The sequence below is a fragment of the Taudactylus pleione genome, unplaced genomic scaffold (assembly GCF_031769625.1).
Source record: "Taudactylus pleione unplaced genomic scaffold, aTauple2 ptg000573l, whole genome shotgun sequence".
Lineage (NCBI taxonomy): Eukaryota > Metazoa > Chordata > Amphibia > Anura > Myobatrachidae > Taudactylus > Taudactylus pleione.
The window spans coordinates 2,587,571-2,606,022 of record NW_028284975.1 but is presented as its reverse complement, the minus strand read 5'-3'; the positions used below and the strand labels follow the sequence as shown (position 1 = coordinate 2,606,022).

Here is an 18,452-nt window from a genome sequence, read left to right as displayed (position 1 = left end):
GCAGGAGGCATCCTGTGTAAATAGACGCCTTCTCTGACCAGCTGCTGCATCTGAGGATGCAGCATTGGATCATCTGCATGAATACTGGTTATCTGAGTAACTCTCAGCTTTCTCAGCATGGTCAGGAAATTTACCCTGCACGATTTTCTTTGAATACATTCCTTATTTGAGAAGGAAGATCTGTTACCACTGAAGTACACCTGGATCACTTCAATGGGTTCCTCAATGGGAAAGTCACAATTTTCATACATGCAATTATCAATAAGTTTAACAATAGTGTAATAAGTACAAACAAAAGATCAGTTCCTTGTGCATTGAATGTAGTTCATTTGAAATGATCCACCACCTTTATCCTAAAATGATTCTATAGGGAAACCCTGTCATTGCGCTAGAGGTTTGTTGATTCAGGTCAGAGACCCTTGTGCTAGCTGTATGAGCTGAAGTGAGGATGAAGCTGGGTGGTTTAATAATGCTGTTCCTCATGCAGGTATGACTGCTGCTAATATACCTGCAGACTGTAGACTATAGACTGATGCTGGAGGATGGTATTGCAGACAGATGCAAGTTAACAAGATTACCTGTGACTCCAGCATAATGTAGAATTTTCAGAGACAATGGCCTAGAACTGGGTGCTGGAAGCACAATTGAGGCAGGCTGCAATCCAATATGCTGTGAAGGAGTACTAACCAGTAACCACCAAAATCAGGATGATTGGCATGTCACCCTCTAAAAGCATCTTGGGTGCATGGTTACACCTGTAAATGTCCCCCTGACCTCTTGGTGAGCCAGTTTGGATCAGTATCTCTGGCCTCCCTGCACCACTGAAGTCTCTATCACTGTATTATATTTCAGTGATGTTTTTCATTTTTTAGACATTGATAAACAATTGGAACTAAACTGTGAAAACATCTTACTAATGCTGGGCATACACGGCAAGATAAAATGCCTGTCAGACCGACAGACATCTTATCTGGCCGGCTGCCAGCCGCAGATGTCCGCAGCATACACTGTGAGAGAAATCTCACAGTGTATAGCCCGACATCTGCGCTCCACCCCCGGGTGAGGAGACATTTCCCTGTTCCTTCCGTAGGAAGGAACACAGGAAATGTCCGTCTGTCGGCTGCGCTGGGCATACACTGCCCGATGCGGCCGACAGTTACCGGGTAAATATCGCATCGGACGGGCATGCTGGACAATCCAGCATGCCCGACCGAGCAATATTTAACCCTCGGTCGCCCACCCCCCACGCTACAATTATCGCGGCGATCCGCCGATATCGGGCGGATCGTCCCGATAATTGCAGCGTGTATGGCCAGCATAAGTAGTTTTATTTCTTTGCATCCTATGTTATCCAAGATCTCTGCAGAATCTCTGCAACATTACCAAGCCCACTCATAATTGCATAAAATTATCCCAGCAATGAAAATATAATTTAAAAACTGTATTTTCTCATAATTGCATACTTTCATCTAAGTATCAGTTGCTAAATGTAAAATGCAAATGTAAATAGACCAGCTAATGTTATCCAGTTATACAAATTTATTGCAGTAAGAAATCTTAAGAAGGCAAATGAGGTTTTCAAGGCATTGTTAAATTTAGCAATCAGAAAACCTGCAGTATAAGCAGTGGAGAACAGAAACCTCTCTAATGTTCAACAAATATTAGGACTGTTCTGTCATTAATGCAAACACTAACTCTCACATGGGTTTTATTTCTATAATAAACAAGAAAGTGTGTGTGTGTGTGTGTGTGTGTGTGTCTGTTTGTCCTTAATGCACGGCCAGAGCTTTGTACCTATCTCCATCACATTTGGCATGGTTGTATTGTTTGACCAGGACTAGGTTTTTGGCTATGTTTGAAGTTCCTCAGGGCCATGGAGGTTCATGGTGCCCACCAAGCAGAGGCGTAGCTATAATGGGTGCAGGGTGTGCGGGGTACAAGGGCCCCTGGGTCCAGGGGGGCCCTGCACCGCACACCCTGCACCCATATTGTTTAAAACTCACCTGTCCGTGGTCCCGTGTTGGGTGTCAGCGCTGCACAGACCACCAAAAGAGTCAGCCGTGGCCATTCTTCTGGCGTTCTGCGCATGCGCAGAAGACCTGGGCACACTCTGGTGTCCAGAGTTTACTGCTTCTGTGGTGGCCGGCCAGCCGCGTCAGTCAACTACCGGCCGCTGGGGAGAGAGGAGGGGGCCCTGCACGGTGAATGCACATGGGCCCCCTCATCTCTTAAGACGCCCTTGCCACCAAGAAAGTCTCTGATTTGAAATTTTTGTTTAAGCAAATTCACCCAGAATGTTTTCCAGTGCCTAAAAGGCACAGGCTGATATGTACCAGTGGGAGGCAGGCAGAGCTCCAACAGAAGAGCAGTGAGTCGGAGGATCAATGATCTCTGTTGCTTTCCTGGGGCAAGAAAATGACAGCTCTGCCCCTAGTAATGCCTTGCTAGTTGATGTAGTCGAGAGAAGCGCCAAAACCCTGTTAGCTGTCATTGCTGACAAAATAGCTGAGGGTTTCATCATTTATCGTCCACCTGGACCAGCCAATCAATTTCTGGAACATTTTTCTGCCTGGCTCCCTCACTTCCTATCCTCTGACATCTCCACCATTATTATGGGTGATTTCAATATCCCCATTGACAGTCCAAAATACCCTCATGCCTCCAAACTTCTCTCCTTAACATCCTCTCTCCCAATGGACTGACTCCTCTACTCATCAAGATGGCCACTACATTGATCTTGTATTTACCAGACTATGCTCAGTCTCTGATTTCACTAATTCTCCTTTCCCTCTCTCAGATCATAATCTTATCACCTGCACACTCTCCTCCATTACATCAACCTCAATGCCAAGCAAATCAACCAAACCTCCTCAAACCTGCAGAGATATTAATGCTATTAATTTTGAACAACTATCCACCTCTCTGCAACAATCACTCTTACCTATTTCTAATTTCACTTCTCCTGAGACTGCTGTATCACACCTGAACCAGACCCTAGAACTAGCCCTTGATGAAGTAGCTCCAGCTACCCATCACATTCCGCGTAGACTTAGACGTCAACCGTGGCATTCCAAATTCACAAGACACCTACAAAAACTCTCACGTAAAGTAGAACGTCAGTGGCGAAAGTCTCATACTCCAAGTGACTTCCTCACATATAAGACGATCTACCACTCTTATCGTAATGCACTGGATAATGCCAAACAGACTTATTTCCAATCTGTTATCTCTGCCCAAGCCTCTAACCCCAAGTGACTTTTTAATACATTTAAATCACTTCTTACCCCTCCATCACCCAACCTACCTGCTACTATCAGTGCACAAGATCTTGCTGCCTATTTCAAAAACAAGATTGATAATATCCGAAATGAAATGGTATGCACTTCCTCAGCCAGGGTCTTGTTCAATTCCCTAGCTGAACCCAGTGGCACGTTCTCATCATTTGACCCCACTAATGAAGATGAAGTAGCTACATCCTCCTACTCTACTACCCTCCTACTCTACTACCTCTCCTCTTGATCCTATACCCTCACAAATCAGCAAAGCTCTGTCTCCTGTGCTCATCCCACCCTTAACTAAAATCTGTAATCTCTCTTTCTCTACTGGTATCTTTCCATCACTGTTCAAGCATGCAGTGATCACTCCCATTTTGAAAAAACAAAATTCTGACCCTAACTCTCTCTCAAATGACCATCCTATCTCCCAGCTACCTTGCCCCTCCAAGCTACTGGAGAGACTTGCCTACACTCACCTCACACACTTTCTTAACACCCACGACTTATTGGATCCACTTCAGTCAGGCTTTCATTCCCAACACTCCACTGAGACAGCACTGACTAAGGTAGTAAATGATCTGGTCACTGCCAAGGCTAAAGGCCATTATTCACTTCTAATTTTTCTAGATCTCTCAGCTGCCTTTGACACTGTTGACCATTCTCTTCTCATACAAACACTACAATCCATAGGTCTTCACGACACAGCCCTTTCTTGGTTGTCATCCTAACTATCTAATTCTCTTTCACTGTTCGCTTTTCTGATTCTACCTCCACTTCGCTACCTCTATCAGTTAGGTCCTCTTCTTTTCTCAATATATACCACCTCTCTTGGCAAACTAATCAGCTCTTTTGGTTTTCAGTATCATCTGTACGCGGACGATACTCAAATTTACCTATCCCCCCAGATTTGTCACCATCTGTGCTGGTCCTTGTCACTGAATGTCTCTCTGCCATTTCATCTTGGATGTCATCTCGCCACCTCAAACTTAATATATCCAAACAGAATTAATTATATTTCCACCGGCCAATAGCAGTTACCAACCTGATATCTCTATTACTGTTGACAACTCGACAATCAACCCCACCCCACAAACTCGCTGCCTAGGTGTGATCCTTGACTCTGAACTGTCTTTTGTTCCCCACATTCAATCTGTCTCTAAATCCTGTTACATACATCTAAGAAACATAGCCAAAATTCGACCATATCTTACGCAAGACACTGCAAAAACTCTAATACACGCACTCATAATTTCCCGCATTGACTATTGCAATAGTCTCCTTATTGGTCTTCCCCAAAACAGGCTCTCCCCACTACAATCCATTTTGAATGCAGCTGCGAGGTTGATCTTTCTCACCAAACGTTCAGTGTCTACTGATCCACTCTGTCAGTCCCTCCATTGGTTGCCGGTTTTCTACCGTATTCAATTTAAAATACTTACACTCACACATAAAGCTATTAACCAAACCACACCAACATACATCTCTTCACTTATCTCAAAATATCTTCCAACCCGATATCTCCGTTCTGCACAAGATCTGCGTCTCTCATCCTCACGCATTACTTGTTCCCATACACGGTTACAGGACTTTTTTCGGGCTGCACCCACCCTGTGGAATGCCCTCCCATGCACAATAAGACTTTCCACTAGTTTCCAAACATTCAAGTGTTCTCCGAAAAGTCACCTCTTTAGACAAGCTTATCGGATTCCGAGACCACCCACCTAACCTTTTATAGCTGCCTATCTAACTCTCTTCTTATAGTAAACACCTATCACATCTTCTCTTCAATTTAACATCCTCCTAACCCTAGGCCAACTTTCCAGTGTAATTGGATTATACAGCCCACCAAGAACATCTGCTATCGGGCTGGACCAATTTGCAATATGTAGCACCTCTCCTTGTGTATCAACACCTATTTCCCTATAGATTGTAAGCTTGCGAGAAGGGCCCTCTTACCCTTATGTATGTCATGTATGTATGTCTTTTACAACCCAGTATTATGTTAATCTTGATTCAAATTGTAAAGCGCAAATCCAGCCAGTCAGCCTCCTGGCTCTGCTCTCTCTCTGACAACTTAGGAACACCATTTGGCAACAAACCAGCCTTTTTACAAGCTCTGCTTCTCCGTTTCCTGTCAGGTCTGACTCTGCACACTCTCTGCCCCTGCATTACTCAGCTGCAAGTCTGTATCAAGTGGAGCTGAAGGCCTTCTAGTAGCTAAGCAATGACAATCTTGTTGTAGTACACACTTGTTGTAGTGGACACTAAGGGACATATAAAATTGGGTGGGAGGTTTAGCAAGGTAAAAAAAACCTTGCACCCCATTTTGGATTAACACGGGTATGCTCACTCCTGAGACCCGCTTTATCCCATTAAAAAAAGTGGTCACTAAAAACCCTGGGGTGCATAAAAAAAAATACTATAATTTTCAGGGGGTCTCCGGTGGTCTCTGAAGCTCCCAGTGGCCTCCCCTCCATCTTGTCACTGGGCAGGGGGTGCTGGGAGGCTCTGGGGGTGCTGGGGTAACTTCTTTGTCTTATTCTAATAATTTTTATAGACAAAACTCTGGAGTAAAAAGTGTGTGGCAGATGAGGCACTGCCTCCCCTGTCTACCATTTCCGCACATCCCTGATCAAAACACACTAAATTTCCAGCACTATATTTCCAGCACTATATACTGCTGCACCTTTGTATAATGCCCTGGGGTTCATATATGTATGTGTAAATCTGGCTCTGATACTAACCAGTGCCTCCCCAGCCATTTACCTCCCCGCACGTCACTGGTACACACTTACGCAACAGGGGGGGGTCACACACACCAAGGGTCACTCGCACACACACACACTCACTCACTCATACACACTTAATTGAACTTCCACAGCCGCTGAAGTCTTCGACATACAGTTGCTGAATGTCAAAAGATCCAGAAATTGTTATGGCCCCAGACAGCATCCCCTGTATGCCCCTTTCATTTTTTTAAACAATTATGAACCACCAAATTGATTGGGTGGGCAAAACATGGAGGATTTTTAAATGTACCCAGATTTTTTCATTGTACCCCTCCCCCCCAACCCAAAACGGTTGCTCCAGCACCCTGGTGAATTGATAGACTGTAATAAAAAATGGTTCCGCTCAATAAACGCCTGCCTCCTTTGTATGTAGGTGACTCCAAGCAGAGTACATGGATAATGTAGATGGTGGGTGTCAAGCAAGAAACCAGAAATATGAGCAGCAGTAGAGAGAATCTTCCTGCCAGGATGTGTGCAATAAAGTGCAAATACATTTAATACAAAAATTGGTTGTGTATATTGGTCACATACATACAGATTTACATGGTACATACTGTGTGTAAAGCAGGCTGAAGTAACCTGAGGCATGCCACCCGTTGACAAACAACTTCCAGCAGGCCCGGCAAAGAGCACGGATGCTGGGAGTTGTAGTTCAGCCGGAGAGCTACAGGCTGCTTTCCTCTGATGTAAACAGCAAGTCTTTGTCCCTTTATCCATAACAACCTGCCTGAGCACAAAGTAAACGTCTGTTTACAGTGTGTACTATTTACCAGCACCTCCACAAGCAAGGCTACCACATTCTTTTTAGATGTATAAAAAACCTCCTCCAGATAAAATATTTATTTCAGGAACTGAAGAGCTTGATCCTACATTGATCCTCCCTCATAAATTTTCTTCAGAATCAAAACTTTACATACTAAGCAATCCTTCTGTCCTTTCCGTATCTTCAGTCCATAAACATGCTCCAACTCCCTCGGGTCTCTGACCTAGTTCTTAATTAATGTAAACTTCCTATGGGGTCGTATAGTTTATTAAACTGCCATCCTGTCTACCACTGCAGTGCCACTTTGTGCCATGTTGGAAGCTGAACTACCACATGTTAGTGCCGCCCACTGCTGTCACTTAGCTTAGTCAGCCAGCTAGCTCCATGCAACCTTTTGGCCTAAACTGGATGAAAACAAAACTGTGAGGTGGTCAAAATTGATTGGAAATTACTGGAAATAAATGTTATTGAGCTTAATTATACTGCATGAGCAAAAACAGGGCCAAATTATGTGATTTCAGCTGTTTTTAGAAAAAATATAGATCCAATACACGATGGAAATACAGATCCAAACCAAAACAGGGGGGGGTTTAGGGGGGGGGGGGTTCAGCGCACATCTCTAAATATTACATACACAATTTCTTTGCTTAATTAATGTCTCAGAGTGTCATTTCTTCTGCAAGTGATATACTATATATATATATAAGTATATATGAATATATATATACAGTATATATATATATATATATATATATATATATATGTTGTATGCGTTTAGCTTGGAGCAAATAATCTTACTGAGTGTAAGATACATTAGCACTTGAGATAATGTCAGCACTCACATGGTTAAAAAATTATAATTTTATTAAGAACAACACGTCTACACGCCAAATGATTTGAGCTTCCTGTGAAGAATTTAAACAATACATCCCCCATGCCCTGAACTCCCAGCGGGAGCTTGTGCATTTCCTCCAGTTCTTTATCAGCCCTAAAATAAGCAGAAAGAGGCTGTGCCTGTACACACCTTTTCCACATGATAATTAAGTCCTGCCTTGCCTCAGAAAAAAAAAACTTAAAGAGACAATGTGAGTGGGTGTCACAAAGAGCCATGAAGCCCATCGGAGCTGCTGTCTTGGTCCTATGTTTCATAAACCTCCACACAGGTAATGCTCGAGAATTTGCATATAGCTGTCTCATGTGCTGTTACTGTACTGCATAAAGCCATCTGTTCTCACTTCCGTAGTCTAAATTACTAAATAAAGTGTGCTGGAACCATCGTTACCCCAAGTTACAAAGATTTATATTTATTACTTCCAACATTGTATAGATTGTTCTCTTACAATATGACAGTTAAATATACTATCTATATATGTGGGGTTATTCCAACAGGCATCCACTGTGATCGTTCTTAAATATGGTGATATGGTAAACTGTCTGCCAACCATATACTATATTGACCTATAGCATGGCAGGAGTCAGAGGCAGCTACAGTATGTATCTAGACTGTAAGCTCTCCCCTCTGTCTCATCTTCTCATCAACCTCATTAGTCTTTTGCTGTTTCCATGTATTATGTTTTAAATGATGTGATTTGTTGTAGAGACAGTCTGCTGCTGCTGCAGTGTTATGGTGGCACCTTATATGTAATCAGTGGTGATGAACAGATTAGTTCATTACATTATTATTTTGACTTTAAGGGAGATAACTGACAAATTCACAAAAGTTGAAGTAATTAAAAAAAAATTAAAACAAACTTTATTTTTAATAAAAATGTCAGGGTTTAGGGTTCACTTGAATAACTGGGATGTGTTTCTGAACTTTACATCTGTAAGTGCTCAACTTTAATGTGCAAAATAAAGCTGAAGCATTTTTATAACATTTTATTTTAATTGTGATATACAAAGAAAACTTTTTTTATTGTGAATTTAACTGAAAAGATTAAATTTTTTAAAAATGAATAAAGCAACCTTTACAGGCGTAGCTATGTATTTTTCCAACCGATATTTTTTAATAGGAATTCAGAAACAACACAAATAGTAAGAAAGGAACAGAACAATATTATCCCATGAAATCTAGGGGAGAGAGAGTAAGAATACTGTATATCAATATGTGTGAGTACAATTCCTAACAGCTCTGGGTTGATGTGTTTGATTCAGACCAAATTCTGCCTGATAGGAGTTGGTATGTTCTCCCATTATTTGCATTGATTTCTTCCCACAGTTAAGCTGGCCATACACAGTGCGATATGCACCATGCGACGCGACGGGGGATCCGACGTCTGACATATCGGACACATACGGTGCGATCAGGTGGCCAACTGCCCAATATGCTGGCTCCCCCATCCCCTACCCACATAGCACTGCATGGGATCACACATCGCATCCCCTGATCGACTGAACCTACAGTAAGATCTGGGGGTGTGATGTATGACCTCACGGGTGCACGCACTATCCGATATCATGCCCACACATGGTACGATAGAGCAGCCAAATCGCACCAATCCATTGGATCAGCTGATATATAGCACTGTGTGTGGGCACCTTAAGATAACTGATAGGTTAATTGGCTTCTAACAAAATGAACCCCCTCGTATATCTGTGCAAAAAGGACTAGAGTAGGTAAATTATGCAAATATACCCGGCATACTATGTTGTCTCCTTTGCTATATATGTTCTCTGGCAGACTATGGGGGAGGTATATCAAAGCTTCTAAAGAATACAGAAGTTGCCCATAGCAACCAATCAGCTTCTGTTTATCATATTTTAGAATATACTTGATAAATGCTAGCTACAAGCTGATGGGTTGCTATGACTCTTCCACCTGTCCACTTCTCTCTCTAGAACATCTGATACATTTCTCCCTATCACTAGTGTCTAGCTTTCTTGAGTGGGACAGGAATATTCAGTCTTCTGCCTACTACCTGCTCCACATCTCAGACTCAGTGGCTTCAGGAAGTGAATTGACTTTGACCAGATTGTGATAGCCATCCAGGTGGGTGTAGACAGAAGACTGAAAGATGAAGAAGCTACAGGAAAGGTAAGTACTAAAACATTTGCTGCTCCTCAGTGAAGATAATTTTATTTATACATGTATATCACAGCACAATATGGTTTTGCTTAGGTGTAAAATCGCTCTTACTAGGTGAATACATTCCAAATTATGAATCTTTATTTACCCAAAATTCAGACTTTTGATGTACTGTTGGTATGTTTTACCTAATTTAGAGCCTAAAATAAATGATAGGATGGACTCTGTGGCATGATTAACTGGCAGGTCACATTGGTGTCCTTGTTTTGCATCCCAAAATTAGTCCTATGTAAAAGTAGTTTACAAAGCTGCAAAAAGTCTGTGCTGTGCAATATCTATTTATTTTTATTCATGTGCCTTTGTCCCCTAAATGCAGAAGCCTTAGCACATACTAATATTTATTCATAATTTATACACTCATTAATGCAGTAAGGTTATATTTATAAAATATGCATTGTTGTCAGTGTAAATTGTGCAGTCATAAAGAGTAAATGTCCAGGACTGTTATTACAATTGGCATATAATAATAATGGATGCAGGTAGTATGATATAATACCGCTGCTCTCCTTGGCCCTCCCAGCACATATTATGGTGCACAACTACTTATTCACTTGAGATCTGACTTCACAAACTAGAATTGTACCTCAATCTGCAGAGAAGCTGAAGATTCTTTACAGCAGTACAGTATATCAAAGTCTTATCTTCTTCTTATTTATTCTAATGTATGGTTGAAATTAATCATGAAACTTTGAGGATATACTGTAGAAACTGTCTTTATTACATCAAGTCTTTTGTTTGAAGCCTTTTATTACACTGCTCCGAGTGCACCGAGAAATGTTCTTCTACACCAAAGTGTAATATTGGAAATGGAATGTAAAACATCATATTAGAAATGTAGGTGATTAGATATAGATGTGACTTGTGCCATCTTAGAGCATTGTTTTATTGAGTGGACATGATGTGTCTTTCTGCTTGCTGTGGAGTACTAATGAAAATGCCCCTTTCTATCCAATTATCAAATTACATAAATTTTGACCGACATAAATTTTGACCCACAAAATGAAATCTTATTACTGCACGTCCGCTAACCCTGTGTGTCTATTCTGTATTTTAGAAGTAACACCTCAACTGTGTCCAAATGTTCCCCTATGCCTGTGAAAACTGATGCTCCTTCTCTATTTCATCCAGTTTGCTGCGAATAGCTATGAACTCTAAGGGGCACATTTCCTAAAGTACAATTTTTAGAAGTGGAGATGTTGCTCATAGCAACCAATCAGATTCTACTTAACATTGATCTAGCTCCTTCTAGAAGATAATAGCTAGAATCTCATTAGTTGCTATGGGTAACATCTTCACTTCTAAAAACTCGCACTTTAGTTTATATACCCCTAGGTGCATTTGCACAAAGCTGGCTCAGTATCCAGCAATGGTTTAGTCAAGGTGCCATTAAAAAGAGGAGAACATACAACTAACTTTGATGAACTTTAGTGCAGAAAGCATTCTTTAAGACACAATGATGTTATAGAGGAGGTTGTTGTAAACAAGCAGCATTTGTATTACTATTTTTATTTTTTACACATACACTAATAGTATGGTTATTTCAAATGCAATTTTCACTACTTACTGTACTCTTGAGATATTTACATTTCTTTGGAAAGTGCCCATTCAGAATTGTATCCATTTATGTAAACCTACTTTGTAAGTAAACCATTCAGAGAATGAACAATGTAAGTAAGTGTTTAAATAGGTTTATGTAAGATGCTCAGAAATCGTTCAGCTTTTCTTTAATCTGAGAACATTGTATGTGTAGCCATAGAATCAAAATATATGATTAAACAGAAAAGAAAGACTGCCTTTATATCATGTTGGTATTAAATCACACATATTTTAGATTACCTTTCCTTCAATTGTTAGTACATGAATCTCTCTATTCAAAAGGAAATCTCTTAAGTACTGCCAATTCTTGAAGCTGGCATATATTTTCCTCTTTCATCTTTTTGTGTTATTCACAAATAATATAAAAAGGAACAGAATACAAACATGTATATAACAAGAAAAGCTATTTTGTAATAATCAGGACAGCTGAGAAAGGCACCTTAGTGTAGGATTTAGCTAAATAACAATTGTACAACAGAGCCTGGCAGCGGTACAGTTTTATAGACTTGTGTAGTTTCAATGATATCATTTTCACATTCCTCTTTTGCTACAGCATTTGATGGAATGCCATTCCACATTGTGATTTGTAAATGTACATGGAGTTTGTAGTATGTGAATAGAGATGGGCCATTAATGATAAATTGTACTGTTTGGCATGATTGAGGGTAGGATTGGGAACAATAAACATCAAACTCTGTTGATGAAATTCTGCGAAACTTTGCAGCCAATAACCAATTGCAGCAACGAACGGTGTAGGAAATGTTGTTAATCTTTACACTACGGTAAATGACCTTCTTATAATACAGTCCTGCAGTAAGTCTTTTCTTCTGTCATTTTACTATTACACTTCCTGGCATCTATAGATGATGTTGAGCAGAAAAACGACCTGTATGGCAGGGTGGCAAGGATGCCTCTTTTGAAAACATGCCACACTCAGACATGTTTGCACATTGCAAAAAATGTCATGTGGCAAAAGGTTGAAGTTCAAATAAGACCAAGATGGAACTTTATTGTCTGAACTACAACCACTATGTTAAAAACCAAGCACAGCACACCATCCAAAACACACCATACCTACAGTGAAGCATGGTGGTGTAAACATTATGTTGTGGGGTGTGTTTCTCTTCAGCAGGGACTGTGCAATTGGTCAGGATAGAAGGGAAGATGGATGCTGCCAAGTACACCCAAATTGTTAAGGAAAACCTGTGCTTATCGATAGGAATATAAATATCCTTGAGTGGCCAAGACAGAGTCCACATCTAAATCTGATAGAAAATCTGTGGATGGACATCAAGAGAACAGTCCATCACTGCTCATCATAAATTTTAACAGAACTTGAACAATTTTGCAAGGAAGAATGTTCTCCAATCTAGGAGCTCAAAGCTGGCAGAGATATATCCAAACATACTGATGGCTGTAATTACAGCAATAGGTGGCTCTACAACGTATTAAAGCAGGGGATTGATCACTTTTCCAACAGTATTACTCAAGTTTAAAAAAATTTTACTAAGTTTTTAATTAGTTGAATGTTGTAAGGCAAATGTGTACATGAAAGTAGAAAAAAGTTTGATTTCTTCTTCCTCCACTAGGGGTCACATGGAGGACGATGGGTACAGCCTAGAGAGGAGAGTCTGGGAACTAAACAATTAAATTAATTGCCCAGCAGCACAGGGCTCTCTCTCCCCTATACCCCGCCAATGGCCAATGGGCAGCCAGTTTGCAGTTTTGTGCCAGCAGGAATGAGCATCGTTTGCAAGGGGAATGCTTGTAAGTGGTCCCCTATTATCTTTTTCTCAATAGTTTACGGAGGGGCAGTGAAAGACGACCTATGGATGCCCTCACTATCACTCCAGCAACCCAAATGCCAGTGCAGCTGCACCGGAAACTGGGTTGGTGGCTTGGTGACCGTGGGGCTCCAGAGAGGATTGGACTCACCTTTTGCAGCCTGCAGCCACAGTCAGATACAATAGGGGCAGGTAATACTACTGGCTAGTGTTTGTCCGGAGGTCCTATCTCTGTACACTAGACCACCAGGGCATTTAGAATGGGAATACTGCCTATAGTGGTGGTGGCTATAACCCTGTTGAGGCAGGCTACTCCTGGTAGCCCCTCCCCACACCTGAGCACACTCCCTCAGTGGAGACAGGCTGTCTCAGGTGTTCACTTCTCCTCTCTCCACCAGGTGACCAGTTCAATTGCATTGCCTGATTGGCACATGCAGGAAGAGAACCTTAGACTCCTGTCTCCACTTATACCTTGTTCCTAGTAGCATGGTTATAACTTTAAGGTCCCTCCTGCTGTTGCTGGATTGTTGGGCAGAATTTGTCCACTATTCTAATGCATTGAGTAGTTCTGTGTGCTTGTCAGAGTTAAGTGCTTTGGGCCTATGGCACTGATGCAGAGCCGCTCGCTATTTGCGAGCGCTCACTCTGTAACAGAGCGGGACATTTTTTTATTAACCCCAGAGCGGGCGGCCTGCTGATGGTCTCGATTATCGCGACCATCGGGCTTGCAACGAGACCCTTGTGTAGTTCACTAATAACATCACGTGTGATGTCAGTAGGGCCACCCACAAATGGCAGGAATTCTTAAGGAAATGCCTCAATTTGTGCAGCCACCCCCCCCCCCGACTTGCCTACAAAACGGGAAAAGCTGTTGATCAACATCGACAGCCACCCCGTCTTGTTGCGAGCCCTGGAGCGAGTGATTTCTCACTCGCTCCAGGGCTCGCGTGTGTGCACTGCCCGGCCATTGACCTGCTTGCGAGCGCTATGCGCTCATGAGCGGGTCTGAATCAGGCCCTATGTGTGCATTGCTGCTGTATACTGGTCATACTGAGAAACTCCAAAGGTCAGTTTTATTTTCTTATTTGTGCAGGCTATTTATGGTGTATTGGACCTGCTTACTGTATTACTCATACTTTATACACCACTGCTTCAGCTTTTGTGTGTTGGGACACCCCTGAATTACTATTACTATGTATTCTAGAAGAAAGCTTCCAAGCAGGTTAATGCTCCTGTGCCACGCACCTGTCGGACCTGTGTTAACATAATGAAAATTGTGAATGTTGCTACATAGGTAAAGACAAGGAAACTCCTTCAGCTGTGGTGTCTGGGCAGGCTGGTTGCAGAGTGGGCTAGGTGGGAGTCTCCAGTTGATGCTCACATTGCTTGCCTTGTTAGAAGTTCCATTCTTTCTATTCCTAATATGGCTTCTCTTTAGGGATCCTATGGATAGGAAGACGGAGAGATTTCTTAAGCAATCTATACCAATGTGGGGGCTATTTCATGCCGCACCCTGGCTTTAGCTTGGATGGCCAAGTACGTTGTCAGCTGGGCAGAGGCATTGGACACTGGCCTCAGCTCTGGTACCAGCAGAAAGGAATTATTGCCTCTTGTGGAGCACATTAAGAAGGCGGGTTCCTACTTGGGTGAGGCGGCCATTGGCATGGAGGTCTTAACCTCTAAGGTATCGGCGTCTATTTTTGTGGCTAGGAAAATCCACTGGCTACATTTCTGGTGAGCTTATACTGATTCTAAGAAACCACCAGAATATGCTCCCATATTCTGACAACATCTTCTTTGATCGGGAATTGGACAGGATTGTTTCTACAGTGGCAGCGTCAAGGATGGCCTTTCTGCTTTAGGTGGCACCTCCAAGCTCCAGAAGTCTACCTTTCATTCTATTCATCCACAGGGAAAGGCCAGAGATCAGTTGTCATCTAGATTTCAGAGTTCCTCCTCCAAGGGATCTAAGCCACGTGGTAAGCAATCTTGGCCCACCTGACATCCAGCTACCAAGCCAGCTGACAAATCAGCTGCATGATGTGACAGACCTCCACCTAGGGGACCCCAGTTTGGGAGGCTGGCTTTTGTTTTTCACCGATGTTTGGATGGGACTATTACAAATGCGTGGGTCAGGGGTGTAGTCGCTCATTTGTACACACTCACTTTCCGAAGTGTCCTCTCACACAGTTGTTTTCCACAGATTTCCAGCAGATCCAGGAGCAACATTCTCTTCTGGCTTCCAGGGTCATCACACTGGTTCCCCCATCTCAAAGAGGTACGGATTTCTACACCAGCCTGGTCCAGAAATCGACGTGTCATTTTGGCCCATCCTTAATTTGAAGGCACTGAACATATATCTGCAGTTTCCCAGATTCCACATGGAGTCTCTTTGCTCCATAATTCTGGCTATGACTGGGAGATTTTATGGCATCTTTGGACATCCAGGATGCCTATTTACACATCATCATACTAGTCAGCCACCAGCACTTACATCAGATTTGCGGTGTGGTTGGAACACTGCCAGTTTTAGGCAGTACCATTAGGACTGTCCACAGCTCCTCGTGTATTCACAAAGGTCATGGCATTCATGACAGTGCACCTTCATTGTGGTACCAGCTTTCAGTTTTTTAGGTTCTTCACCAGGGGAGGCCTCCCTGGATATGATGAGGGCTCTCTGGATTTATGTAGACAGGCCCAGAGATGTTTGTCTTTTATGATTTTCACAAGCAGGGCTTTACAGCCTCTACACAGACTTAGCCAGATGGCTCCACTTGATTTTCCGCCACGCCTATGCAACATGACACTCCCTGCAGATTTTCCTGCCCCTGTCATGGTAACTGCTCATACCACTAGTTCAGTGGCAGCCTCATGGGTAGCTCAACATGGCACTTCTGCAGAGCAACTATGTAAGGCTGCCACGTGGCCATCTGTCCATACTTTCATTTGTTTCTTTTCCTTTGATACCTTCGCCTTTGCAGATGCAGCCTTTGGGCAACAGTGTTCTTTGCACATCTCAGAAGCATCCCCTCCCATAATGGGACAGCTTTAGGATGTCCCATCGTTCTCCCTGTGAAAAATGATAATCAGCATGTGTATTTCAGTGAATAAAAGTGATTAGTGTATTTGGGGGGTACATTTCAATGTTTGTATTGTGTTTATACAGTTTATACAATATTAGTAAAATATTAGTATATAAAAACATGTGCAATCAATACAAGGCTTGAACATGCATGTCCCCACATCATTAAACCCATCGCTCTGCTTTTCAGGAAAAATATTACAGGAAAAAATGATTTGTCTTTATTTGTCATATTTTACGGTTTAAACACCTTTAAATACTGTATAATTCATTAGGAGGGTTGTACCAAAAGTAGTGCACTTTATCCTGATATTTTTATATTAAAATAAAGACTTTGATTCTGTTCGATAACTAATTGCTGGCACTATAGGGGCAAATCATGCATATCGTTTTAGATGAACTTACCCTAAACCCACAAATGTTTCCAGCCTCAATTAAACAATGACTAAAATATTTTGCTAGCCTGTAGCTATTACAAAGGAACTCAGGGGGTGATTCAAGCTGCACGCAGACAGTTTTGCAATTTCGTCCTTGCTGATATGCAAATGCAGCAGAAGATGTATGACACCCCCTGCTGCATTTGTGATCCTATCACTGCGACCAAGGTCGCAGGCTGGGATCACCATCGCGACCATCAGCAGAGGCATAGCAGGGGCTGCGTGCGATCGCACAGGTCCTGCTCTGCGCACACGCAGATTCACGATAATTCCTCAGTACCTAGAAAATAAACTCCTGCAATCAGTGGATTGCCATAACTATTCACTCACCCAAATGTAAATAAGTCCTTTCCTGTCACAGGATGATGTTATGTAAACTTAATAAGAACTACATGTATTCTATGTAGCTGTGTAAGCACGCAACATGCTTATGTATTTTTCATGCAGTGTTATGAGCAAAACATGTCCTTATACATTTGCCATTACTGTATATTGTTCATAGAAAATCATTTGTGTTATCAACTTAGCAGAAAGTTTGTACATTCATTACAAGTGTTATCCTTTTATGTTATGATATAATTGTTGCCTTTCGATTTTGTATTGTCTAAAACTGTTTATGCAAAAATTCTCTTTTTCTCATTTGTATAGTATCAGCAAATACTATCACTGGCGTAAGCTCTACAACTGCACAAACAACAACAGGAGGTATTTACTAATCCTTAGTAATTGTCATTTTGCATTACTGTAATAAAGATTCTGAAAATATAATATGCTGCTATGTGAAGCAAACTAATTATTACTACTTGTGGCCAGGGACCTGAGCCATGTAGCTAAGATGGCCACTACTGCATAAACTGCAAGGGAAAATGTTAGTGCTAAATACCTAATATGGACGTAATATATAAAGCTAATGTTGTGCAAAGTAAGTTTAAATATGTACATCTTTAATAATATGTTAGATTTATTGATTGGTAGTACTGCTGTGAGGAATAGGGTATTCACTGCTAGTGCTGTGCACAGTTGTAGTATTGTATAAACATTAGAAATGTGCGTAAACCTCAGTTTTTTGGATTTAATTTTAATTTAAATCATAAAAGTGTTTTGGTTTTGGCAAAACCACCCTCAATTGTGTTGGATTTACTTTAAAAAATGAAAAAGAAACAGCTAAAATCGTGTAATTTGAACCTCTTTTTTATGTTCCTACAGTATTATTCACATAAATAACATTAATTTCCAGTTAATTTTGATCAGCTCTCAATATTGTTTTCACCAATATTGGTCAAAGGCTGCAGTGAGCTGGCTGGCTAAACTAAGTGACAGAGTAGCGGCTCAAATACATGGCAGTTTAAAAGAATATAGTACATCTATGAAACATAGTGGCACTACAGAGGCAGACAGGATGGCAGTTTAATAAACTATATGACCCTATAGAATGTTTTCATTAAGCAAGAACTAAAATAGCCTAAAAGTAAAAGCCTAGTAGAAAATATAACATATTACCAACATGCTTCTCCAAACAGCAAATCACAGGCCTCAGGCCAATACACTCAAGTCAAACCAGAGTAACAGCCTAGTAGAAAAGATAATAAATTAATAAGTTAATTAATTAATAACAAACTTCTTCAAGCAGCAAATTGCAGG

At 41.5% G+C, this 18,452-nt stretch overlaps 1 protein-coding gene across 4 annotated transcripts in view; it reads left to right on the top strand.

Annotated features, from left to right (window-relative positions):
• The first annotated feature begins 7,911 nt into the window (after positions 1–7,911).
• Positions 7,912–18,452, top strand: part of EMCN (endomucin) — a 202,284-nt gene continuing 191,743 nt past the window's right edge. For all 4 annotated transcript variants that reach the window (XM_088453250.1, XM_088453248.1, XM_088453249.1 and 1 more), the window contains exons 1-2: positions 7,912–7,990; positions 17,460–17,516. In XM_088453250.1, the coding sequence (XP_088309376.1) occupies positions 7,936–7,990; positions 17,460–17,516 (112 nt within the window). In that variant the 5' untranslated portion in view covers positions 7,912–7,935. The remainder of the gene's footprint in view (positions 7,991–17,459; positions 17,517–18,452) is intronic.